This window comes from Malaclemys terrapin, chromosome 9 (genome assembly GCF_027887155.1).
Source record: "Malaclemys terrapin pileata isolate rMalTer1 chromosome 9, rMalTer1.hap1, whole genome shotgun sequence".
Taxonomy (NCBI): domain Eukaryota; kingdom Metazoa; phylum Chordata; order Testudines; family Emydidae; genus Malaclemys; species Malaclemys terrapin.
Window position 1 is genome coordinate 80,122,635 of NC_071513.1, and position 27,053 is coordinate 80,149,687.

The 27,053-nt window shown below is 38.8% G+C and overlaps 1 protein-coding gene and 1 long non-coding RNA gene across 18 annotated transcripts in view; one reads left to right on the plus strand and one right to left on the minus strand.

Moving 5' to 3' along the window:
• Positions 1-27,053, plus strand: part of MBNL1 (muscleblind like splicing regulator 1) — a 195,936-nt gene that overhangs the window by 161,138 nt on the left and 7,745 nt on the right. For 8 of the 17 annotated variants that reach the window (XM_054040206.1, XM_054040220.1, XM_054040219.1 and 5 more), the window contains 7 exons: positions 5,053-5,085; positions 7,384-7,584; positions 14,123-14,380; positions 15,594-15,647; positions 16,455-16,608; positions 23,570-23,605; positions 24,321-24,415. In XM_054040206.1, coding sequence (XP_053896181.1) covers positions 5,053-5,085; positions 7,384-7,584; positions 14,123-14,380; positions 15,594-15,647; positions 16,455-16,608; positions 23,570-23,605; positions 24,321-24,415 — 831 coding nt within the window. The remainder of the gene's footprint in view (positions 1-5,052; positions 5,086-7,383; positions 7,585-14,122; positions 14,381-15,593; positions 15,648-16,454; positions 16,609-23,569; positions 23,606-24,320; positions 24,416-27,053) is intronic. The other 9 variants (XM_054040208.1, XM_054040212.1, XM_054040209.1 and 6 more) reach the window with 8 other exon arrangements.
• LOC128843405 (uncharacterized) overlaps positions 24,422-27,053 on the minus strand; it is a 169,716-nt gene continuing 167,084 nt past the window's right edge. The window contains exon 3 of the long non-coding RNA XR_008446261.1: positions 24,422-26,672. This is a non-coding gene — a long non-coding RNA (uncharacterized LOC128843405). The remainder of the gene's footprint in view (positions 26,673-27,053) is intronic.

The window sequence follows — 27,053 nt, forward strand, 5'->3', positions numbered from 1 at the left end:
TTGTGTTGTTCTCACAACAAGGATGTTAATGAGGCCCTGGACTTGTCTTTTTCAGCACAGATGAGCATTTAAGTATGAAAAACATTTAAATAAAAAAGTAGGAAGACCGGTAGACCCCTGCAAATCCACGGACATCTACTTTCTATCCGTGGCCCTTTTTTTGTGGATTGGATGTGGATACGAGTTTTGTATCTGTGCAGGGCTCGAAAGACGGGATCATTAAAAAAAATTGGCAGGGGATTTAGGGACAGATACTGAAATTTCATTTATGAAATGACTAGATTTCAAGTTGATGCACCTCTTCAATGTACTAAAACAAAATTAAAATACCACATCAGCTTAACATTCCCGATCTTAAATTCCTGAGCCTTCCAATTCAGCCTCTTCTCTCACTTCTGCTTATTTGCATTTTCTAGAAACTTTTGCTGCCTGATGGATAGAGCTGGGCAGTAAATTGTTTCTGACAGTTCAGAATGTCTCCCAGTTCTCCACACCCCACAATTGCCAATAACCTGGTAGTTGTTAGAGCATTCACCTGGGACATGGAAGACCTATGTTCAAATCCCTCCTCTAAATCAGGTAGAGTACAGATTTGAACTCAGGTCTCTTCCAACCCTGGTGAGTGCCTTAGCCCCCAGGCTATTGGCTACTCCAGAATGGGTAAAGGCTTGCATGTGTGTTTTCACTCTCTCATATATATTTTGACCAGAAAGTCCCATACGGGATCCGAGAGAGCTTTCTTGATGAAAGTTTCAAATCTGGAACGTTCCCAAGATCAATTGCAGAATCAGCATAGTCTGACCAAAAAAAATCTTTTGTCAAAAAATTCCTGACCAGCTCTACTCCTGAATTTCTGAAAAATGTAATAAACATGAAAGAGATATTCTGAAAATACTGTCACTTTAACACCCTTCCCCATCCTAATGCAAAATGCATACATCTATGGAGAACGCTCAGACCAAGCAGAGGGTCAGAAGCAATGGTTCAACAGTGCTGAAGCATTGTCTGTCCAATAGCAGTATTTATTCACTGCTACCCCTCTACTGGTGGCAAAGAGAAAGGTAACTTCAAATCTGCATTTGGGCATGTGTCAACTTTTAATAGTTTTTCTTGGCAGGCAGGGAGGTGGGTAGGATTGAGCCAGTGAGCAGGTGACCACATCCATCAGGCTTGAAAACTTGAATCCTGCACAGGATAGTTCCAGGCCCTGATCTAATGCAAACATTTTGGAGAGTGGGAAAGAGAAGAGGGGATATAAGCTTCTCCAAGCCCTAAGCAGTGTTTATCCTGAGCCTCTGAGTCCATCTCCTCTGTTTCTTCATTGTGTTGATGGCTAGTCCCTAAAGCTTATGTAACATTTGAGGGAAGTCTAGCAGGATAAAATACAACAGGCTCGGTCCCACTTTATGAAAAACAACATTTTAAGGTGGCAAAATTCTTCTTGTGTTTAAGCCATGTTAGAGTATAATCCAGGAAGATACCTATTTTTGTACTCTGTATGTCAAGACGGTCCGCGGTACATAGGATAGCTTTAGAACACTAATAGCTGAGGAGAAATCCAGGACACAGTCATCCAAGGTGGGTCATCATGGGTGTGGGGGAGGAGTTTAGCTACTGTAAAATTCATGTCCTACAGATAATCATATCTGTGCAAAGTGAGTAAAAAGTATTATTAAAATTAGTGCCTAGAAGCTCCAGGCAGGATTGAAGTCCCATTTTGATAGACACTGTACAAATACATAAGGTGACACAGTCCTTGCCCTGAGGCGCTTACAGTCTAACTATGGGTACGTCTATACTACCCACCGGATCGGCGGGTAGTGTTCGATGTATCATGGATCGATTTATCGCGTCTCGTCTAGACACAATAAATCGATCCCCAAATCGATGCCCATACTTCACCTCATCAGGAGGAGTAAGCGGAGTCGACAGGGGAGCCGTGGCGGTTGACTCGCCACTGTGAGGATGGCCAGGTAAGTCGAACTAAGATACTTCGACTTTAGCTAAGCGAATAGCGTAGCTGAAGTTGCGTATCTTAGTTCAACCCCCCCTGCTAGTGTAGCCCAGGCCTACGTGTAAAACACTGCTGTTTTGACTTGCTTACATTTTACATGGGTAAAGTATGTCACTGCACAAGGCTCAACACAGTGGAGAGTCAGAAAGAACCACATCTGCAAACCCCACAGATATATACTAATTCTTCTTTCAGCCTTCTCAGGGCATCCTCCTTGTACTTATCAGGATTGCCTAAGATTCTTAAATTAGTGATTTGTGCTTGTGAACCAGGCAGAGCCTCTAGCCCATGAGTGCTACCAGTGCTGGGAACAAATTTTGCTTCCAGTGAAGTTTCAGTGGGAGCAAGTTTGTGCTGCCAACGCCCTGATATTGTGTATGGACCTGAGGGTCCACTGCTTATACACTGCCAGAAAGTTGTGTCCCTTGATTTGACTATAATTGTCAGCCAACGGTGCATTCTATAAAGCTACCTGGGAATTTATTCTAAACTGTGAAACAGTGTGAAGTTTTGATCATGGATCTCTCTTTCATTTCCATCCTGCTCCCCAGCCAACCAGCTGCTGGGACCTTATCCTCCCCCCCACCTTGATTGAGGGTGAAGAGATGGTCTGTAATGGGAAGTCTTCAGCAGCATATGCCAGTACCTTTACTTTCGGAGGCTTGTTGATTAAAGAAATCCCCTTTTTGTTGTTAAAGTAATAACTTAATATTGCAGGCACAGGTAGCAGCTACTGAAAGCTATATTATAAATTGCCTGTCTCATAACTTTCTCAGATTCCTTTTTTATGAAAATTGCCATGTTTGGTTTCATTGTGGAGGTGTTGGGGTTTTTTGTTTTGTTTTTATGTTGACAAGTGAGCCAGTTTAGCCCATTCTGAATTATTCTAGCTTGCGAACACATTTCATATGTGTTCTGATCAAAACTGGCCATTTTGTATGTGTATATTAGAAGGTTTCTGAACTCTTTATTAGCATGGGTTAAGGACGTGTTTATTAAGGATCATTGTACTAAAGCCTGTAACATTTGCAAGCTGAATAGGGTTCAAGGAACCCAGTGAGTTGCAGGCAGCTGTATTGGAGCGTGTTGGATTACAAATGAGTTTATCGTATCTACAGATCCTGGAATGTATTGGCATAAACAAACTCAAGTCAAATAGTTCTATGTTGTATTTATTTACTTTTGCTTTGAGGATCCAAGGAAATTAAATGTAAACATAAAAAAATAGAAATAATTTAGTACCAAGATTGGAAAAATTAAGCTCTCAAAAGTCATGAAATTCCCAAAGTAAAGGTTATTCATACAATGTTAATGCAGTCTCATTATCCGGCTTCACCAGAAGGAGGGCAGGAGACACTGGATGTGGTTTAATTAGGCCGCAACTTTATTATTAACTGTCTGGGGGTACCCAATAGATAAAAGTTTTACAGTGCAGATGACTCCATGATCATTTCAATAGTTACCCAGGGGCTTCTGTCCACCCACCCTCCCCGTCCATTCTGCTCCGCAGCCAACTAGCTGCTGGGACCTTATCCTCCCCCCACTTTGATTGAGGGTGAAGAGATGGTCTGTAATGGAAGGGTGGCTGGCTCCCTACTATTGAAGCCAAGAACCCGCAATGTTTCCGTTCCTTTAACAAACGCCTCCTTTTAAATCCCTTACCAAGTCATTTATCTGATCATTGTATTCCTTCCCTACAATCTTGCACCTATGCACTTCCCCCTTCCCCCTTCCCCCCCCCCGCTCTTCCAGCCCCCTGGGGGGAGGGGGAGAAGATGAGTCAACATCCTCATGCTGACCTGATCTGTGTCTGCAGCAACTTCCGCGCCTTTGCCCTTAAAGAAGTACACAACTTCCCCTGACAGGCTAGACAACGGCCCCCCGGCTTGAGGTGCGGTGCGGTCATTGTCAGATTTTGAAACATATTGTGGGTGCAAATAGTTGCAAGAAATATTTTGTCCCTGCTATTATTTGTATGAACAATTTCTGTTGCTTGAAGATCTATCTACATGACATATAGGCACAATGAGGGGTTTAGATATCTGGGCAAAATTGCTGTTTGAAGCCACAAAATTAGATGCATAAAGAGAGAGGCCCAGTTCTGCCTGAAAATCAAGTCTTCCTGTTTTCCTTGTTCACTGTAAACCTTAATGTATTTATTGTTTGCTTTTAATGTTAAGATATATGGGATATGTAATGAGACCAATTTATCCTTGTGGGTGGAGCTGTTTGGAAATTTTTTGTCGAAATGTTTTTTCATTGAAAAATGCCATTTTCATCATACTGAAATATTTTGAAAAAAGTGTCTATTGTGATGAAAATTCCCATGGAACAAAATTTCAAAATAAAAAGAAAAATTTCAGTTTTTAATTTCATATTTTTTAATTTAATTTTTTAATTTTAATTTTAATTATTTAATTTTTTTTCATTTTTATATTATGTTTATGATTTTACATTATTTCACGACCAGTCCATAGTACTCTGTGTCAAATTGTCAAACTGTTTCAGTGCAACACAAACAGACAATGAAGGAAGAGCTCTGTGTAAGCTTGAAATCTTGTCTTTCACCAACAGAAGTTGGTCCAGTAAAAGCTATGACCTCACACACCTTCTCTATCTAATATCCTCAGACCAACATGGCTACAACAACACTGCATAGTATTATGTCCACTTTACAGATGAGAAAATTAAGGAATATCATTATAAACCAGTGGCTTCCACAATAGCACACAATGAGTCAGTAGCAGAGATGGGAATAAACTATAGGAGTCCCAACTCCCATTCCTCTGCTCTGACAAACTATATAACCTCCTTGCCCACAAACCCCTCTTCTGACTTACTCTGGATTGTACTAAATCCTTGTATAAAGGATTTAATGAAATGTTCTCAGCAATAGAAGCTGAAGCTTTGTGGGAACCCAAGGAGTTTCCTTGACTTGCTGTGAAGCAATGTTTTGCCTCTACCTTGTATCCCCTTCCCTCAATTTGTTTAATTACAGAATGTGAATTAATATTTTATTTCCATTTATTTTGGCACAGTTACAAAATGTCAACTTTTTCAAAGAAGTTATGGTTTGTATATTTTTTTACCTTGTTTCTGTATCATACTATCAGATACTGTTTATGTTGATCAACCATATCATAGTTTATTTATCTTGTTTAATCAGAAACAATTAGTACCAGGTTTTGTTGGATATATTTCCTATATTAACTACACATAAAGTTTATGGAAATATTGTGATAGAAAGGAATGAATAAACTGAAATCTCAGGGACCTGAAGAAAATAGTTATTATAAGTAATACACACTTATTCTTTGGAGAAATCTTTGGAGAAACTTAGATGTTAGGCTTAGTTTTTAGAGTAGAAAAATGGACAAATATTTCTTTGCATGATAATATATATATATAATCTTCTGTGTGTGCAGTTCTCAGGTGTAACAAAAATGGCCTCAGCTCATCTAGGTAGCAAAGGTGGCTTAACACCATCTTTACCCTACTTCATCATGAGGCCAGCTAAGAGATAATTTAGCCTTGGTGTAACTGAGAGCAGTCTCATTGGTGCTGTAAGTTATGCCTACTCTTAATGGTTCTCTGGGGCTCCTGCACTGTCTGAGAATTGCTCCCATCTTAATGTATAGAGCTGGATTTACACACCACCTGGGAATTCCCCAATCCAGGGGAAATGCTGTGCTGCCTGCTTATCGCAGCTTTAATTCACCTTTGCACCACGAGAGTGCAAAGGGACTTTAGGCTGGGTCAGTATAATTAATTATTAATCTGATACAACAAATGTATACAGCACTTTGCAAAGTACCTGTAAGACAAGGTTCAGAATGATTTGAGGCTGCTTTTGTAAAATCAGCTACACTTCTCATTGCAGTATATTCCTAATTATCTAAATAGAAAATGAATAGAAAAAATATTATTTACCCTATAGTTGGTATATTGAGTTGAAGGAGGGACTCTTCTAGCCATACATTGCTATCCATATAGTCACAGCACTAACTGGCCAATCCTGTTGCTTGATCTCTTTTACTAATTTTTCCATCTACTAACAGTATATTAATGAAAAGTACACTGTACATTAGATGGAATTTGTCAAAATGAAATTAATCTGCTGCTACTTACACTAAATTTGCCTGATTCTTTGCTCATTGACGTTGATGAAGATCCAGAAACTTCAGAGGATTTACTTCCAGTTTACACCCCCGTGCTTTGTAAATGGTCTTTGTATATATTGTCCCCTTGTCCAATGTTTAAAATGATATTTTTGGCTCCTGTCTTGCTAAGCACTTGAGTCATTTCTTAGAGAATACAAAAACATATACTTGTATAGCTTACCTGGCTAAGAGAAAACACAATCGAGAAAGAGAAAGGGAGATCCGTTAGGTGTTTAGGTACATATTCATTTGTAGCCTAAGAATACAGGTTTGAAGAGCGCTTTCATGATGCATTTACCAGCTATTCTACTCAGATATCAAAAGTACGGACTCTGGGTTAAATTCTGCTGTCAGTTATACTGATGGAGCAATTCCTTTGAATTCAGTGGAGCAGTAGAGTTACTTCAGTTTTACACCAGTGTAACAGCACAGAATTTGGTCTTACAGTCGAGCTTCTGCACCCTTTTAAGTTCTCCTCGCAATGGATGAACTTGAAAGAGCCTATGAAGGCTTCAGTTGTTGGCTTCAATATCCAGGGCACTGAGATTGTTCGTTTATTTCCTACTGAATATCTGGATGGGCAACCTGCTTAGTTTTACCAAAAAGAATGGTTGTTGTTGCTGTTATATTCTGATCTTGGACCTCTTTTATGCTGGTGTAATTCCACTGCCTTACTACCTATTTACAGTAGGGAAAATAAAAGGAGAATCTATGTCGGTGCTGTTTAACAATGACTGAATGTAAGGATGCCTTTTCTCACCCACTGAGATTCCTTTCTCATTTGTGGATGTTTGTACACACTTCAAACATGCACATGAGGGTATCTGACATCACAGTTGTAAGATGCTTTTCTTACACGGCCATGTGGGAGTGCTGACTTGTGGCCAGGCTGCTGAAGGGGTGATAGAGTCAAAGGTCAGTCGTACTACTGTCACGTGTCATATGCATGTCATAATTACCCTTTACAGACAAAATGAGTGGGGAACTTAAAATTGAATTCCCTCTTAATGGAATTTTTACTAAATGAGTATATTAAGATTCCATATATCTGCTGTATATTCCTTAATGTTTTGTTTGTATTAATAGCAAAAATACACTGCTATCATGGGTAAAAAGACAGCCAGAACCAGCCACTTTAGAGTATATGGTAGAACTTAATATATTGACTGGTATAAACATTAAATAGTTGTTTCTTCTTTTTTTTTCCAGCCAATGTTTTCAGTTGCACCAAGTTTAGCCACTAATGCATCAGCAGCCTTTAATCCCTACCTGGGGCCTGTCTCCCCAGGCTTGGTCCCAGCAGAGATCTTACCAACTGCACCGATGCTGGTTGCAGGGAATCCTGGTGTCCCCGTTCCCGCAGCTGCTGCTGCTGCTGCACAGAAATTAATGAGGACAGACAGACTGGAGGTAGGAAGTAATATGCTTTATTTCCTATTATTAATCTTATGCATTAGTCTCCTGCATCTTCAATTCTGTGCTTGTGAAGGAAACTAACTAAACACATAAATTACAATCCAGATCAGGGATGTGCACAAGGCCGGGGGAGGTGAGAAGGCGCGGGGAGGCCCTGAGGCTGTGGTGGGTGAGGGAGAGAGCGAGAGCCTCCCGGCCCTGGGGTCACAGCAGGGGGAAGCAAGATCCTCCAGTCCCCAGGAACTGACAGCTCCTCCAGCACTGAGCCCACACTCAGTGGGGTCACAGAGTGAGCTCCTCCAAAAGTGGTCAAATTTAAATTCCTGCGCATGCCTCTGATCCAGGCAGTTAATACGATGACTTGATAAAAGCCTCTGAACAGATTGTGACATGACCTTCATGCTATAACTTCATAACACATACACTTTTCTCACTAAAACAAAAGCAAATAGGTACCACTCAAACCTTTTAAGATTTGCTAAACCAAACACAAGAGTAGCAGCACCTAAGAACTATGTAAATGGGTGTGATGGATAGATATTGATAGTCAGGACTTGGTATAATGATACTTTAACTACCTGTATAAGAGATCTTCTTCAGCTTCTAGATTTCCTTTCTGGGTATATACTGCTTGAATTCCCTCAGAGGCCTCCTGTTTATCTTTTGCTACAGCCCTAATAAATTCTATTCCTCTGTAGCTGTTCTTCTCCCTTGCCCTGAATCTTTTCTTATCTAAAATGCCTGACAGTGTTTTCGACACCTTATGATGTCTGTGGCAACACAGGCCCTGAGCCAGCACTGTGCTGCAGACTGTCAAAATATGCTGAAAGATGGCTTTCCACCTAACCGTAGTTATCAGCATAGTCTGCAGGCTGGTGTTTATAATCCCAAATTGCACAGACTTGATATTTATAATTAAATGTTTAGAAAGGTTAAAAGACCATGTTAGCAACCTGTCATTTGCTTTGTTGTTCTGTTTCATGCTTTTAGTAGGGTATTCAGATACTGTGGTCCTCCCCTAAAAAGGCAACATTTAGCCATAGTTATCACTCAATGATATCTGTAACCCCAATTGTTTCCTATGTTGTGTAGTAACTTTGACAAATGAGAACTTTTTAGTACCAATTTCTACATTCGTTTATAGATAAAAAAAATAAATCTGTAACTCCCAATCCTGCAAACCCTTAATCACATGATAGATCTTTAATCACACAGGTAGTGTGATTAAATTAAGAGAGACTGATGTTCATGTAAGTTAAAATTTGGGGAGTAGATACTCAGCTGCTGTAAATCAATTTACACCAGTTTTGGATCTGGCCCTTCAATAACAGTACTTGGAATAAATGTGAGAGGTAAAAATGATGATCGCCATTCCAAACATTTTAAAATAAAGTAATTCATAACTTTCTTGCTTTTCTGCCATTTTTGGGACCTGCATCTGGAGGAGATCTGTCTCCTTATATGGAAATTAATTCCCTTCCCCAAACTCATCTCATGATTGCTAAATTGCAATTTAGAAAGTTGCAAGTTAGAAGCAATGTAGAATATCATCCAGAGTGTCATCACGCTCTGAACATTTCCCAAGCTTGTCTGAACTATAATAAGAGTTTAGATCACCACAGTTTCCTCTTTTGAAAGATCACTTCACTTCCCTTTTTAGAGACTTATTTCTTTTCTTTGTTTAGGGGGAGAGTTTTCAGAAACCCAGTCAGATCACTTGTGTAGCAATTTTAGACCTATTCGTGCATTGTTGACTCTTCAGTTACTTCCAAAACATCAAGGAAGGTTTTCTTTTGATGACTTTTACATCACAGTGGATACTTGCCAAGGATGAATTAAGACCAATGAAGATAGGTAAATAAACAATGCAGGGACCTAAAATGAATCTCAGAGAAGAGAGTGCTGCCATGGCAATTATTTTAGGATCTCCTTCAGAGTGCTGGCTAAGATCAGCTGATCTACTTGGTTGTGTCATAAGCATGCTGCACTCTTTTCACATTCAGGGAGTTCCAGAAGGCATGGTGCCTTAATGGCACAATGTGACCCATAACATATAGGAAGCTCCTGAAATTTGGAGCTAAAGTCAGTGGATCTTCAAAATGGGGCATTTGGTCAAAATGTGCTTGTTAATGTTTTTATGAGATTTTTGTTTAAAAACATTAGCAAAGTGACAAACCAAATTCTTCTACAACAGAGTGCTGTTCTCCTCCCAGAACACCAAATGGCATTAACCAAGAGCTAAGAGACATTTTCAAAATTTAAAAAGCCCCAGAAAGCATCTGAAAGCAATAAACTTTAAAAATGGCCAAGCAGGTTTCCTTTGAACTTTGAATGAAAAAAGAAAAAGAAAAAGGAAAGAAAAGTTACGGCCAAGTTACAAACTCCTGGAAATAGGCATTGGGACTTAAGAAATTTCTCATTTGTCGCAAGTTTCCTGATGGAAAATATTAATTATTTGAGAACTTGTCCTGGATAGGTCTTCACTTTGACCTGAGAAAACTTTCACAACAGAGGAGAGAGCAGAGCTTCTTTCCCTCTGATAACATTCACTTGTGAAGTAACACCACCATACTGATGGCCCTTCTCAAAAGTTACATGGATGTTGGTGTTTCAGGGAGTCCTCTTGGGAACCTTGGACAGTTACATGGATTACTCACATTTCAGCCACATCCCCCATATTCAGTGGCACAAAACAGGAGAATCCTGTTCTGAAGCAATGGCCATTTGAACCAGAGCTTTTACCTCTGTCCCTGCTCAGTTCTTCACAGGTCCCCACTCATTCCCTGCCCTTGGAGCTTGCAAGAAATAATCCTCTACCCCTCGCTTCAAGTCTACTCTCTGCCTTCCTGTTCACGGATTCTTCTCCACCTTTGCTGTCTGTTACAAATAACAGCATTACGGCCTGCTTCAGCAAAGCATTTAATTTTTATATGCTCAATTTAGTGGAAGTAAATTCCTTACCAGCTTTTGCTAAAGTGAAATAAGAGTGTCTACAACATAAGGGTGTTGGCTGAATCAATTTAACTAAACAGTTTTTAAACTGATTTAGTTAAATTGCTACAATTTTCTTGTGCCGCCAAGCCCCTAGTTACATGTCTGTATTAAATCAGCCAAGAGACACTTAGGAGTTTTTGTGCTGTCTGCTTGCAGTGGAGCTACTGTTGCGTTGATCTGAGTGGAGAGATGTGGTGAAGTTCAGAATGAGAAAGCAGAATGGAGGAGAAATGCCTGGAGGTGTCCCTGCCTTCTCAGACTGATTAGACAATTTTGATATGCCACAGTTTGTTCTGTTGGATTCAGGGAGCCATCTGTACAAAGGAGACTAGCTATTTGTGTTAAATGGAAAATAGGATGTTGCTAGTAATTCTGCTTCCTCTGCTATTTTCACTGCTCCTGAAAGCAAACAGTCAGTCTGCTAGTTAAGCCAGTTTTCTGTCCTTCCAGTGGATTTGTTGAGACATTTCAAGACAGTGTTCTTTTTTTATCCAGGTGCTTCCCATCTTTGGATATTTTTGTTTTGTTTTGACTGTGATTCAGACTATATCTGAGTTCACTTAGTGGTTCCTCTACAATTATATACTAACCTTCCCTTCTCTCCTTCACAAAAACAGAAACTATTCTTATGGAATCTGATTTATTCTTCTTGTAGAACGTAAGGACATGAACTTATTTTGGTCTGGCTTCTAGAATATCTAGCTTTTGCATGTGAACACTCAGGGGCAAATCTTTCCTAGTTAGCACCTTATTGACTATAAAAATGCTCTGCTGACTTGTAAATCTTGACATGTCTTTGATCCTACTCAATGAAAAAATGTGCTTTGTCTGTACGGCATGTACCTGGCTGTTCTTTAAGTGAATTTCTTAATATCATTTGAAATTATATGATTATAGACTGGTTTCAGAGTGGTTCATGGCTTAGCTCTCTGCCCTTGGCATTGTCCAGTAAAAAAAAAAAAAAAAAAGACGGGATTTTAGGGTCAAAACTTGAAAATTACTTGTTCTGTTTTCAATTTTAAAAGTATATTTTCAGAAGTGTTGTACTACATTGTTCATTAAGTTAACACACATGCTCTAGGAAGCTTAAATTAAGCATGTTCTATACCTAAAAGCTTTTATTCCTTTGATTACATTCCTAAAAGAAAATTAAAACTATCTGGTTTTAAGACAGATATAGAACACAACTGTATGCAATCCATAGGAGTCCTTGAATCAATGTGAATATCCCTGCAATAAAGCTGATGATTGTTACTAGTAAAAGGATCAACTTGAAATGTTTTGGAGGTTTTGTTTGGTTCAGCTAATCATGCAGAAGTTTGGATGTTTAGCTAGATTTAACCATACCAGTCAGTCTGGAAATCAAGATGGAGATTTCATGAGATTAAATTTTCCCAGGAGATTTCCAATATATCATACATTTAGCTGAAAATACCTTGAGTAGAAGCCTGCCCCTCTCTGTATTTCTGCTTCTGGGCCTGGCAGAAATCAGGAAGTAGACAAGAACATGAAACAGAAAAGGGAAAAGCAAGGAAAGAGTTGACTGAACTTTTCTGAATTTCAAAAAAGTTTGTTTGGTTTCAGTGTGGATCATTTTAAAATTTATCCAAACATTGCAGATCTGGCTGAATTGATGCATCGGACTCCTTTGAGCTACTGCTTCTTATCTGAGAGAGAGAGAATTTTCTCATGACACAGTGTTTTTTATTGCCAGAAAAATGTAATCCAGAGATCATTGTAGATTTTAAGGGCATAGGTACCTGGGAGATCTAGCATAGCTGTCACAGTGAAAAAAATACAGCATTTTTTACATTTAAAACATGCTGTAGGTTGGTAAAGTCGCTACTCAGTGTAAAGAAGCAAACAAAGGGAAACTATTAGATATAGCCTGACATCATCACTTTGGTAGAATAACCGCCTAAATATGAACATAAAGATAAAGAGAGTCTCATTTGTGGCCTTGACTATGGAAATATGCGAGACACACGGATGGGCAAATCTGCCCCCAAATGGAGGACTTTCCAAATACCTCTGCGACAATGGCCAGACAAAATGTATGCTCCGAGCTGGCAAACTCACAATAGTGCTGCTATTACCCTCTAATAGAGCCACTTGCTCAGTTTCATGAGCTGTAGGTAGGAGTCTTAGATGACATCTGATTGAGGTTTTAAGGAGTACAGAGAGTTGAAGTGTAGCCGGAGAGCTAGTGTAGATGAAAATCAAAGAACACTATTTGCGTTGTTGTAAGGATCAGAACCAGACTTCCTGAGGAAATGCTAATGTTCCAAACTCGTTGGCACCCACCTTATAAGAAAATTGTATCTGTTATATTAGTTTTGTTCAGTGTGCAAGTTTACCTGCTTGTGAACCTTTGCATTTTCCAAAGGGTTTTGGAAGTTAATATATAAAACTCATTGCTGTGATTATTATTGGTCATGATTTGTAAAGAGTTGACAATAAAACTAAAGTTTGAATGTAGTTCCCTTAAATTTAGGACTTGCAAAGTTAGTGAGAAATAAGCCCAACGTTTTGATGCAATAAATGAAAGGAGGTTACCACTTAGAGAAGTTACTGTTCTATTAGTGGGGGTTGTACATCCAGTGAGGGATTTTCGTAGTTTTTGGTATCCAATGGAAGTTTTTGTAATTGGAACAACTAGTCAGGGTGTCCATTCTCCTGTGCCAAAAGGAATATCTGGATTTCTGGTTCTTTAAGCTTTTGTTTTGATTGTCAGGAAGACCTCTGAATGCTTTGGTTGCCCCTGTATTGTTTTTTTCTAATGATTACCTATCTACTCTTAATCCTACATGGGATAAAAAAGGGGGTTGGTTAGCTGAAAGACTGTGGAACATGAGGGAGGTTCAGAAAAAACAGACTATTGGTTGTTGTGTGTTTTTGTGCCCTCTTGTGTTAAAAGGATGGAATAGCTGAGAGACTTCATTAAATGCTGTATTTCTATTGATGCTCATTGCTGACATAGCTCTATGTAAATATATATAAATGATAGAGATAATAGTATGTAATGCATTGAAGCCAAAAATGTAGCTTGTGGGATTGATCTCAAAGGATTAGGAAGGTCATTTTGACAATAATTGTACATGTTTAGCTTAATAAAACAATCCTTAACAAATAGTTCACTTTAGAAATGTGTTTTACAGTGAAGTAGTTTTGACCTTGGCTTATTGTTTCAATTATCATTCAAGATTAACGTCATAAACACATTTTTTCAAAACTAGTACGTGTTGATGAATTGGACCAAATGTAGCCAATTATAGAAATCAATGGATTTAGACTCTCTGGGCTTGATTCACCTTTACTCAGACTCTTTTATACCACATTGGCAGTATAAAGGGACCTCTAAAATGAGTTCAGTATGCCAAACTTCAAGGCCACTTTGCGCTACCAGTTTTTGTTTTTGAAAGAGTTCCCTGAGATTGCCGACTATATTTTACACCTTCTCTGTGATCACTTTTCTCAAGTCAACAATGTCGTGTGATGCCCAGGCACATTAACTGGTTTTCATTTAATGATGCTGCAGGTATGTCGAGAGTATCAGCGTGGCAATTGTAATAGAGGAGAAAATGATTGCCGGTTTGCTCATCCTGCTGACAGTGCAATGATCGATACCAACGACAACACAGTTACTGTCTGCATGGATTACATCAAAGGGAGGTGTTCACGGGAAAAGTGCAAATATTTTCACCCTCCTGCACATTTGCAAGCCAAGATCAAGGCTGCCCAGTACCAGGTCAACCAAGCTGCAGCTGCCCAAGCAGCAGCTACTGCAGCTGCCATGGTGAGTCCAGAAGACACCTTCAAAATGTAACATTGATGATAAAAAATGATTAATTTATTAACTATTCTTGCTGAAGATATGTTTGTTCAGGTATCCCATTCACTACACAGTGTAATGAGCTTTTAGAGCATGTGATGCCAGATCTACTCTTAAATAGTTTCAGACTTAAAATATTTTACTAATTTTTGGCAGCTGATGTATACAGGGGTGTGTGTGTATGTATACATACATGTGTGCACTTCTATGTAGACTCAAAATATGTATCTATCTATTTATATAGATAGATATAGATAGTGTGTGTGTGTATATTGCTATAAATCTCCATTTATAGGGATCATTATTTCTGTCTTTAAGTATATCCATATAAATTACCATTAATGGTATTCCTGTTTCTACACTAAACTTCGTTTTCCTCTTCTTTAATCTTGGGGGGGGGGGTTTACCACCAGTAATATGCTTAAAAATTACTTAATTTAAAAAATAAGATCTGAAACTACTTAAGAGTAGGTTTTCAAGCAAATAGACTGTAACATTATTTGAGGGAGATTTAATCATATTTTGTTCATCTTAAATATTATGGTGTGGATGAATAATTGCACAATTAGGGATGCTTGAATATGGCAATTACATGGAGTAGGAAAACATTTGAAGGTATTAGAAATTAATACAAACAGGCTATTTGCTAAAATGTATTCTTAAAGTAAATTTTTAATGTGATCTAAAACTGATTTTAATGGGTCCAGTCTTTGTTCCTTGCTTAGCTGTTAATATTGTCCTATATTTTTACATAACTACATGATGTGACCATTAAAATACTACTTCATGTAAAACATGGTTTGATATCCATAGCATAGTACAATGAACATGAGAGAGGCCTTTTTCTATGTTTGTTTATGGATACTTGAGCAAAAATACAGAAGGCAGACTCTCTTTCTCTCTCCTTTCACTCTTTTCTGTTAGATTATCTTGTTTGTAATTAACTACATAGAGGTTGTATCCTCACAATAACAACTTAGTAGTGCCTTTATTGTGCATGCTTAGTCTTGTTATTCGTTGTATATGGCATTCCGATGATTTGTTTTTTATTTGTTTTTTCTCACCTACCCAAAAATGCACTGCTGCCCCCATGATGCACCTCTGCTTGCTGTTTATGTTAATGCGCTTGAACCCCACTGGCCCATTGCCATCATGTGCTCGCTGCCTGCTAATTAAGACTCAGTCGGCTGTCAAATCACTGAAGCGACCCCTCGAGGCAACCTTTGACCTGGTACTATGACCTTTCACCTTTTAGCTTGGCATGTAGCTTTATTGTAGATACACTTTTTTTTATTAATTTGTAAAATATTGAAATACAATGGAAAACTGAGTGTGGTTTCCTGTTCCAATTAGTGGGAAAGAATACAATATACACATAAATGTATATGCCAAACAAATGTTCCTAAAGCGCAGCAGCCCACATTCAGTTTAACCACCTTTTAGAATGTTGTAAATGTTGTAAAGTACTTTGAGGGCATTAAAAAAGTATTTATTACTGTATTTTTATGTATCTGTTTGCTTGGCATGGCTTAGTGATATTCTTATGTAGATTTAACATTTGTAATGCAATGTTAAAGTACCAGCATGCTTTGGTACATTTTTGCATGTCTAGTTAGACTTTGGGAACTGTGGGTATAATTTTTAATATTATCTTATCTGTTTCATTCACTCTGTGAGATTACTATTAACATTGCTTTTATTTGTCAATCCTCATGGAGCTAGCAGTGCAGCTTTCTTTTTTCCCAATATTGTTGCTTCTTACTGAAAACCTGAAGCTTTATACAATATTTTAGCACATTACTATAACATAGAGCTCCAATACATTTACTTATACTACTTTATTGTTAGACTAAAGTAATGCTTCCTTTTAAAGCTATTACCTTGCCTTTTACTTGGTAGTTAAGTCTGCTCTGGTGCTTGCTTGCTCATGGATAAACATGGTGCTGCCTGACTCTTTTTTGCCTTCTACTGATTTTTCTTTTTTCTTTTTCTTTTTTCGGACTGGACTTTATTTTTTTTATACTCATCCACCGTTCAGGGAATTCCTCAAGCTGTACTTCCCCCATTACCAAAGAGGCCTGCGCTTGAAAAAACCAATGGTGCCACCGCAGTCTTTAATACTGGTATTTTCCAATACCAACAAGCTCTTGCCAACATGCAGTTACAACAGCATGCAGCCTTCCTCCCACCAGGTAAGTATCTCTTTAGTTTTTGTAGAGCAAAATATGCCACAAAATTAGTGTTCAGTGTTTGTAATAAACTTCTAAAGGTATCTGGATTGATAGTCATTGATATATGCACAGTTGTAGTAGGATGTTTTTTGCTTAGACTGACGAAAGGAATTAAGGGGTGTTTGTGATCAGGTAGGGATCTTGTAGAATGCTGTTTCTGTGTATGCTTGTCTTGGAAGCTGGGTAGATGTTCTCCAATCTAATATGAAAATCAATATTTTGGAAGCACATGATCTATCATTTCAAAACAGATTCTGAAATCTGTTCTCTTCTTTCTCTTTTTCCTAATTAATACTTTATTACACATCTATTGAGCTATTTTGTATTATTCCTTTTTGCTGTAAGACCCCTTTGCCTTAACTTATTTAGCAATAGTACTTCTGAACCATATCACTTTGTAAAGGGTGAGGTTTTGAATTTTACTTAGTGATCATGAAATGCAGTTAGATGGCATTACAGCTAAACTAATATGGAAGCACACTGAAAGTGTACCTGTAAAAGAAATCAGACACCAAACATTTTCTATTAGTTTCAGTGTGAGCAAGATAGAACCCTCAGTTGTTTTTAGTCAAGAATGATAAAATGATACCTAATATTTTAGTCTGATTGTTGCAGAGCCCAAACCTGCACTCATTACTTCTAAAGAAATCTCGCTGCAGTCAATTTTTGTTGCATAAAGTCTGCAGGATTGGATCTATCATAAGTTTGTATCACTACTTGCTTCATAAAAATCCATATTTCCACTTTGTTTAAAACTCTGCTATAATTGTTTTAGTTAAATTGTGAAAGGCAAATTTTAACGGCAAAGAACTGGCATTTTAAAAAATGTAGGTAACAAAAATGAGAACACTGGCTATCAGAAACAGAAAAATCATTTCCTAACTATTTTGACGTGTTTCAGCCACATCAGCATGATTGACTCTTACCGCTCCATTTTTGGTGGTGTGGTCTGTCATTCAATCAACATGTATACATGTAATCTACATATATGGAACAGCTACTTGACATGAGGTATAACTTCTCTGGAGCCACTGAAGCCCATTTGGCATCTAGGGTCTGATTCAAAGCCCATTGAAGTCAATGGAAAGACCGGGAAAGACATTGATTCCAGTGACCTTTGGATTAGGCCTCTAATGCACATATTTAAAAGAAACATTTAAAATGTATTTACATAGTAGACAATCACAGTCCATCCTGCAGGCTTCGCATATTTTAAAAGCTCCCCTGATCTTGGTTAGTGCTGTGCATCTCTGGTAAGGAGCCCCTCAGCTTCCCTTAAATCAGTGGGGGTTTGGCACCTTGGCACTTTCAGCCCCCACAGAATCGGGCCCATTACCATCAGGATCATTAATGTCATTTGTATAAATAAAAATGCAGTTGCATCACATAACTGACAGGGAATGTCAGCAATTAAATGGGGCCTTTCTCGGTCCTTACTCAGGCAACTTCATATTGAAGTCAGTGGGCATTTGGCCTAAGTAAGAACTTCAGGACTCATTGAAACTCCATTGGGACTCTGGAATCTGCATTCAGAGGGGACAGGCTAATGGTTTCAGGATTTAGCCTGCACAAGCTATTGTACCAATTCTGCTTTTCATTTTTTTATTAAAAATTACCATTAAGGGGCAGACTAGCACCCTTTTTAGTTTTCCATTGATCTGATGCCTTCACAGAAACTTTAAAACAACATTATTGCCCACTAAAATAACACTTTTTACTTTTCTGTGTGGCCCCCAGTTTTTATGGAGTTAAAATTAGTTTAATTCTTGTTTGTGCATCATTATCATTAGTGAGGTCAGCACAGCTGTGGAAATGGTATTTTTCAATCAATTTCCAACGGAACCAGGAGGAGAACTTACAGCATATTTTTGGGAGGTTCACACAACAGTCCCAGTCCTGAGAGGTGTTGGATGGTCTCAAGCCCATTGTCTTGACTTCACATGGAGTTGAGGATGCCCGGCACCTCCCAAAAGGCACTTGCCACATTTCAAGATTAAGTCCTTTAGTGGGAGTCAAAGGGGCTCAGCACCATTCAGGATCATGCCCCAAAGAGTAATGACTGGGGTTTTTTTTAATTTCTTGATGAAATTCACCAGAGAGAAGAGGCCCCAGAGGGCAAGACTCTCTCCAGGACTTGTACATTAAGGATGTATGTGATCTGGAGGCCCTTAGATGGGCCCTCTCATCTGGGCTGAATTTCATATTTGGCAACAATGTTGGATTTGTGTTTCAAACACACCTAGACATTCCCTCCACATTCTAGAGCTCAGATTCAGCTGTCTTGCATGGAAAGGTGCATGGAGGGAAAAAAGAGGATACATGTAGTACCTAAATCTCCAGTTGCCTCCAAGCCCTGTCATGGTCAGAGCTGCACCCAGACTCCTGTGGGACAGGGTCTGTTGGGAGTGCGATCAGAGCATTTTAGCATCCATCCCTTGTGTCTCACACAGATAACTACCCCTACCTTCACAGGCTTTGGAAAGTGCATGCTGGAATGGCAGCTCTGCCACCCTTTAAACAGGTGCCGCACATGCTTCCCCTCAGGCCTGGCCAGTGTGAAGGATGAGGCCAAGATCTTATTGCTCTCCAGCCTTTTGTCAGGAGTTGACACCAGTGGTACTAATAAGGAGCAGTGGTAATGCTCCCGGTGAAAAGAACAAGAGGGTGAAGGTTCCTGGTGCTCCCTCACTTTCACTTAGGCACAGAGCAACTCACAATCTAGTCCTTAATCTGTACCTGTTTAAAGTGCGATAGGCCAGAATCCAGCTGTAATAATTAGGGCCCTGCCAAATTCACAGCCATGAAAAACGCATCACAAACCGTGAAATCTGGTCTTTTGTGTGCTTTTACCTTACACTATACAGATTTCATGGAGGAAACCAGTTTTCTCAAATTGGGGGTCCTAACCCAAAAGGGAGTTGCGGGGGTGGGGGGTCACAAGGTTATTTTAAGGGGGCCGCAGTATTGCCACCGTTTGCAATTGCGGAGGCAGGAGAGCGGCAGCTGGTAGCCCACCAGCAGAAGTGAAGAAGTAAGGGTGGTAATCCCATATCATGCATCCGTATTTCTCGCTGCTGCTGACGGCGGCTCTGCCTTCAGAGCTGGGCTCCCAGCCAGCAGCCACGGCTCTCCAGCTGCCCAGCTCTGAAGGCAGTGCCACTGCCAGCAGCAGCTCAAAAGTAAGGATAGCAGTACCGCAAACCCCCCTATTCCTCCTCCTCTGGGAACTAATTTTGCTCCCCTTGAAATATTAATGGGAGCAGGAGCAGGCTCCGTAACACTAATTCTTCATTCAGATTGAAGCACTCCTGTTCTCTACTGATAATCTGGTCTATGTGGTGCTTTCTAGATTTAACTGAATAAAAAAACTGAGTGAACAGCAAATCAGAAGTAGGAAACATATATATAATGAGGAAAAGGAACTGCTTAAAATCCCAGTGAAAACAGAGTATTCATCAAAATTACTGTATTCTCTCTAAACATAATTTATCTGAGAAATTATAATCAGTTAAATTAACACATGCTTGAAATCAAATGCTGCCTTGTGCTGCAAAGCCAAGGAACATTTGAACTAGCAAATTCACTATTCATACATTCTTATTAGTAAATCAAAGCTTTTGAAGTCAAGATTAATATTAAAGGTCATAGCAAAAATGTTTTTTATTATTGGCAAGTGGGTCCTACTGCATTATGTCTTCATATTTGCAAGTTATTGCACTCTAGCTAGTATTTTCATTGCTGCCTTATGTTCATTTGCTGCAAATCCCTCTCAAAACTGTGTGTACTGGTTATAACATTAATGATGATGATAACGCAAACTAAAATTTAAGGTGAAAGCTTTACAGTTATATTTCAGAGAATCATTACAAAAAGCTAACTCTTGTTTTCAGCATGTAGACTTAATTATGCATGGAATGATGTAATATACTAGGTATAATAAAATATGTAAAACATAATAAATAGGGCATTTGTACATGTCTAATAACATAGAGTGGCACAGCTTTCAGTTATACTCATGCAACCGCATTGACATCATGGAGGTTGTGTGGGTGTAATTGAGAGCAATGTGTTTAGCACATAGTTTGTAGTGCAGGGCCAAATATTGGGCCACATATTCGCTCCCACAAGTAGTCCCATTGACTTCAGTAGCAATTCACCTGTGAGTAAAGCAAGCAGGATGAGGCCTTTCCTTTAAATAGCCCTCCTTTTAAAGATCTTTCATGAATAATTACATTCTTTTTTGTTTAATAGAAAGAATAAAATAATTAGAAGGATTAATGATGCCATTTCTCCAATAACCTTAAATGTGTCTTCTAGTAATAACAGGCATTAACTTCCATATTATCCCCCAGCATTAATTATATTAATAACTATTTTATTTCACCAAAAGACCATGGCTTTGGCATTGTGCAAGCCGGGGCAACATGGCTTATAAATCTATGCACCACATAGCACAAGCTAGGAAGATAACATGCATCACCATTCAGGCGCAATACTTTCATTTTGTTATTGCCATATTGTATCCAGGTAATAGTGTGCAGTGGTGTTGTAGCTGTGTTGGTCCCAGGACATTAGAGACAAGGTGGGTGAGGTAATTTCTTTTACTGGACCAACTTCCGTTGGTGACAGAGACAAGCTTGTGAGCTTACGCAGAGCTGAAGAAGAGCTGTGTGTCAGCTCGAAAGCCTGTGTCTCTCCCACCAACAGAAGTTGGTCCAATAAAAGATATTACCTCACCCACCTTGTCTCTCTAAGGTAATAGTATAGCTCCCACAGACAGTGTCATTCAGAGTCTGTTTCCAGTTTCATATGATCCCCATTTTCAGGACTTCATTATTTAATTTATTTTAATTCATATCAGAGTAAAATTATCTAACAATATGATTAAATAGGGAAGAAAGTCTTTTTAAAAAACTTTCAGTATGATGGAACATGAAGAATTGGGCCCTTTGTTTATAGTGCTATAATTTTTAAGCTTCAGGTAAGAAACAAAAAACATGCAAATACTGATTTCTCAATATGGAGCTAGCTAAAATAAATGAGATTGCCAAAGTACTGGAATTTGAAAACTGGCAGTTGGGCATGCCTAAAAATGTAGTGCTTCTATTGACATTGATGTCTCTTTGGAGAATTCATTTCTTATTAATTAATTATTATACCTCTACCCCGATATAATGCGACCCGATATAACACAAATTCGGATATAAAGCGGTAAAGCAGCACTTCGGGGTGGAGGGGGGGCTGCGCACTCCAGCGGATCAAATCAAGTTCGATATACCGCGGTTTCACCTATAATGCAGTACGATTTTTTGGCTCCAGAGAACAGCGTTATATCGGGGTAGAGATGTATTTATATAGCACAAAGAGAGTGACAGGCTACAAGATTCTCTCTCAACTGAACAATTATCTAAGTACTATTGATGTTCTACTATGGTCAATGGGCCCACAGACCCAACAACATATGGTCAGTAAAGGTGTGTTCTTCAGTGTAGAAACAGTGCCGGTCAAGTATGCTTAGCTTGTGCTGGGGGCTATGTGGGAGACCTGCACTTTTTATCCTGTATTTAAAATACAAAATAAATAATGTGAGGAAAATCAGAGTTAAAGCTGACACTTCATCTTCAGCTTACCCCACAGTGTCTACATATTGTAAATAATACTGTATGCAAAATTACCACTGCCCTTACTACAGCTGGGCAAAAATTTAGCAAAAAATGCAGATTCGGGTTGACCAAAACATTTGCAAATTGTTCCAGTTGTTAAAAAAGAAAAAATCAAAATGTTTGTTTAAAAGTTCAAAATCAAAATAAAATGCTTCATTTCAAACAAAACATGTCATTGGACCCAAGATGAATTATTTTTTTATTTTTTGGAACTGCCAGTGAACTGAGAAACCATTTCTTCATACAATCCTAGTCCTAACACCTATGCAGTACCAAGACACATGAGATTCCTCTAGAGGGGTTGGAGGAATAAAGGACACAAGACTAACCATGGGTCGAACCATCCCTTCCTATGGGAAAACCCACATAAGGTAGCCCTGAGTGGAAACTCCATGAGGATCCATCCCCTCATGTAGTCCTTCTCCCCTATATTCCGCTGGCCTGCTACAAATGTGGTGGATACTCAGAAGAACTGCTGGGGGGCAGGGCCATCTGCACAGATTCCCTGCCCTTCCACACCAGCTCTGGCCCCTGGCAGGCCCCCCACAACTGTCTCTGGCCCCATCTCTTCCTGGGACAACTGCAGAAAAGAGAACGTTTCCCTTAGCCTGCTCCAACTCTCAACCTGCGCACTCTCCTCAGCAGCATCAGAGACTGACGGGTTTAGGCAGGGAGAACTCAGTGTGGAGGATCCCCTGTGCATATGGATTGGAGAACGGGTGAAACAATCCCACTCCTTCATTCTTTATTATCCTGCATATCTCCATATAATCTTAGTGCTAGGATTAACATAATTTTGGGTGCTGGCTTACCCTGAGAGTGTTCAAGATAAATAACATGTTTGATCATTTCCTCTAATCTTAATAAAATATAGATTAAAAGAAATATACATTTATTTTTATGCTAACGAAGTTTGTCAAAAAGATAAAAAATGAATGAGATTAAAACCGAATTTTGAAATAAGCCTCTAGACCTTTTCTAGTAATATTTTATAGACAAATGAAGCTATATAGAAATAAAGGCAAACAAAATGTACCAGCACACAGTTCAATCAGCTTTTTTCTTCACTTAAGACTAGTTCTAATTGATCACTGTGCTATTGTATGATTTGATTGTGCTGACAGTTACATGCCACTGTTCCCATAATAACAATTTTTCTTCTTTGTTCAAATGAAATTTTCTAATTACACGTGTGATGGGTTGTTTTAATTCTTTTCCCTTTTCAAATCCACCTTCCTGTTGCAATGCATGATGGGCAGGCTCAATATTGTGCATGACACCCGCTACAAGTGTTGGTAGGTGCCAGCTTTGTTTCTTGATTATCTTAAACCTGTGGTGCAGCTCACAGACCCTCAAAATCCACTGCTAGGTTTTAACTTACAGCTCTTGTGCCAATCCATTCCCCCCACCCCCATCACACCCTCTGCACTAACACCTGTCAATTAAATGCAGTTGTTTTATTTAATTGACATGGACACCTAGAAGTTGGATAGTAGTGTTCTGAATTGCACATTTTTCCTTGGTGGATTTTGATTGGACTATGAGTTTGTGTTTAGAAACTATCTTGTATTAAGTAACATACTGTATCTTACTATAGAAATATAAAATATACTTTCATTCAAACTGATTAATTTTTGTGTGGTAGATACTTGGGTTGGATTTTCTTGTTTGTGTTTTTGTTTAGACATAAAAATGTAAACATAAGGACATTTTAAAATACTTTGGTTGATTTCATATTGAAACAATTGAACTTGTTTGTTGATTTTCTTGATTTGATGGTAACAAGCATTTTTCCCTTTTTTTCCTCTTTCATTTCCCTTTCTCCCCTTCTCCCTGGAATGTTGTCCTGCTTTGCACTGTGATTGCATGTCACTCGCTGGCAATGATGTCTCGTCACATGGCTTATTGCTATGATAAATACCATGCTCAATTATTCTATCACATGTTGCCATGGTTCCCATACTGCTACACTCTTCTGTATGTTGGCTTATATGATTTTCCTTCCGAAAGTTCCCATGGTGCACGGTGCTACGCCAGCCACTGTGTCTGCAGCAACAACATCTGCCACAAGTGTCCCCTTCGCTGCAACAGCCACAGCCAACCAGGTTTGCTAATTTACAGCTTTGTTCCTTAAAAACAACTTGAAATTGGTGCTTTTCCTGAGCATGGGGGTTCTGATTTTACTTCTTGTTGGCCTACACATTCTCTCTAAGAGCTGTAGCATAGCTTAGTAAGCTTTTGTCCAGGCTCAGAAGGTGCTACAGCTCCTTTTCTGATGCTAAAAATATTTTACATGAGACTTTCTGATGCAGTCTTGACATTTCATAGGCCATGTAGCTTATTTATCTTTTCATAGATCTAAAGAGACAGGCATAGTACACAGAATCCAATTTTTCTGTGCACATAAAGCCTGCAGTTCTTTTGCATGCAAAACTCTGGTCAAAGCCAGTGGGAGCTGTGAGTGGAGGGATTACAGGATCAGGAATTTAAGAGTCTGGACATGTTCTGAATCTCTTCAAAAAACAAAACAAAAACATTTGTGCTTACGCCACCCAGAGGCACACTTGTAAATCTTTGTCTTAACTTGTGAATTAGTTAGGAGAGGCCTCATTAATTTTATAATGGACAAACTTTAACTAACTGAATGGCCATTATAAACTTGACTAAACTCTTTCTAAACTACCACCATGAATGTTGATGCATAAAATAAGGATGAAAATAAATGCTTAACAAGCTAAACCGGAAGTTAAACTTCTCCTTGCACTGCCACAAACAACGCTGTAAAGATAAATGTTGTGGGCCACATTTACATGGGTGCATCTCCCATTTACTCCAGAGGAAACTGCACTTACATAAATGAGGATGGAATTTGGCCTAGTGTTTTAGCTCAATAGATTGATGTAGTATAAAACAACTGAATTTTTAACATAGTTGGAACGTTAAATGTAAAGAATAAAAACATTCTAAAGACCATTTCCTTTCTCTTTTATTTAAATCTATCCAGAAATAAATTTTATAAGTCATACTGCAAATTTAGAATTCAGGCACATTATCATTGTGCTAAAAACATAGCACCAAATTCTGTGCTAAAATGCAAGTAGTGCTCTCAATCAACTCACTGGGAGGCCACAAATGCCTTTACGGTGTTTTTGTTTGTTTTTAAAAATGTCCTTAACTCAGTTTCCAATTTTGTGGGGGATGTTTTGCATTCACAATTAATTGCAGAAGTAAATGCTAGTATTTAAGGCCAGGATTTTCAAAAGTGCTTAACTTTGACCTAACTCTGCTTCAATTAAACTCTGAGCACTTTTTAAAAATCCAATCAGGTAGTCGGAGCTCTGGACAGTAGTACTTGTGCCTGAAATCTGTTGCACCTGCAGGCAACTGCACTTGTAAAATAGGATGCTAGTTCTAGAAATCAGGAACCTGTTCCTGCAAAGTGTTGAGTGCTGTACATTTTTCATTGAGAGTTGAGAGCTCTGAGCCGCTTACGGGGTCAGGCCCCGAGCCTTAGTATTTGCCCTGGAGTATCCTGTCGCTTGCTATGCACCACCTTTTTTGCTAAGCCAACTGTAAACTCTTTGGTGGCATATACAGTAATTGGCATCTTAGCCATCATACCTGAAAATCACACTGGTATAATGATTTATAGGTGTGCACATCAGATTCCCTTGTGTTATTTAGATATTTAAAAAACCCAAACAATAATCTGGTCAGTTTTCACAGAAGCTGAATGTAATTTCTCACCACATACCTCTTTTTGCTAGAGGAAAAAAAGACTTAATTTTGTTTTTCGGTGAGTAACTAAGTCTCTCACAGATTTAGCCCAGAATAAGAATAATTTAATATCCAGGAATACTCATGGAGAAGTTATCATTCTTGCAAATAAGTGTCAGCCAAATAAATCTACTGTATGTCAGACATATCTTAACAGCATGAGTCATTTACTGCACAATTCAAATAATTTTGATTGTATAGCCTGCATACCCCTAAGAATTGCTGGCGTGAGCAAAACCACAAAATGCCTGTTCTTTATGTGAGGTACCACGCATTTGCCCAAAGAGATTGTAGGGAAACTTTCTGTTGCACAATGACCATTTCATGCATATCCTCCCTGGACCCTCATAACACACTTCAGTAAAGTATTGCAGCCAAACCTCAATATATACATATATAATTAATATATGTATATAGTATGTAAGCAATGCTGAAATTGTTTAATGCCACACAATGCAATGCGCATGCATGCGGAAGGTCTTAAGATCTGGCCCTTCATCTTCATTGACTGGTGTTGAAGGTCCTTGGTATGTTTCGACAGCACTATCCCTGATGCTTCTACACAGTTGGGTGCAACATCTTCTCCTGCAGCAGTAGACAAAATGGTATGAGAAGCTTCATTATGCTTGGAGCACATTTCTGTGCAAGTTGGCAATGCTGTAAAACTGTATAAAGATGACAGGTAAAGAGAGGGCATTAGAGGTGGAAAAAAAAAAACCAACCGCTAAAAACATTGAATTTGTTTTCGAGAAATATTTCCACCCTCCCTTTCTTTTGCAGGTTTATGTATCAAACTTATTAGCTGATGGGAAATATAACCTGTATGACTGTAAATAGCTGTTAATCTTGAAAAAATCAGTATCACATCATATTGCAGGGCTTGTTTTTCTATACATAAATGCGTCTTTCCACTTCCCAGTCCTGTTTGTGATGAAAGTTTATGTACAATTCCTTTAACATTTGTAA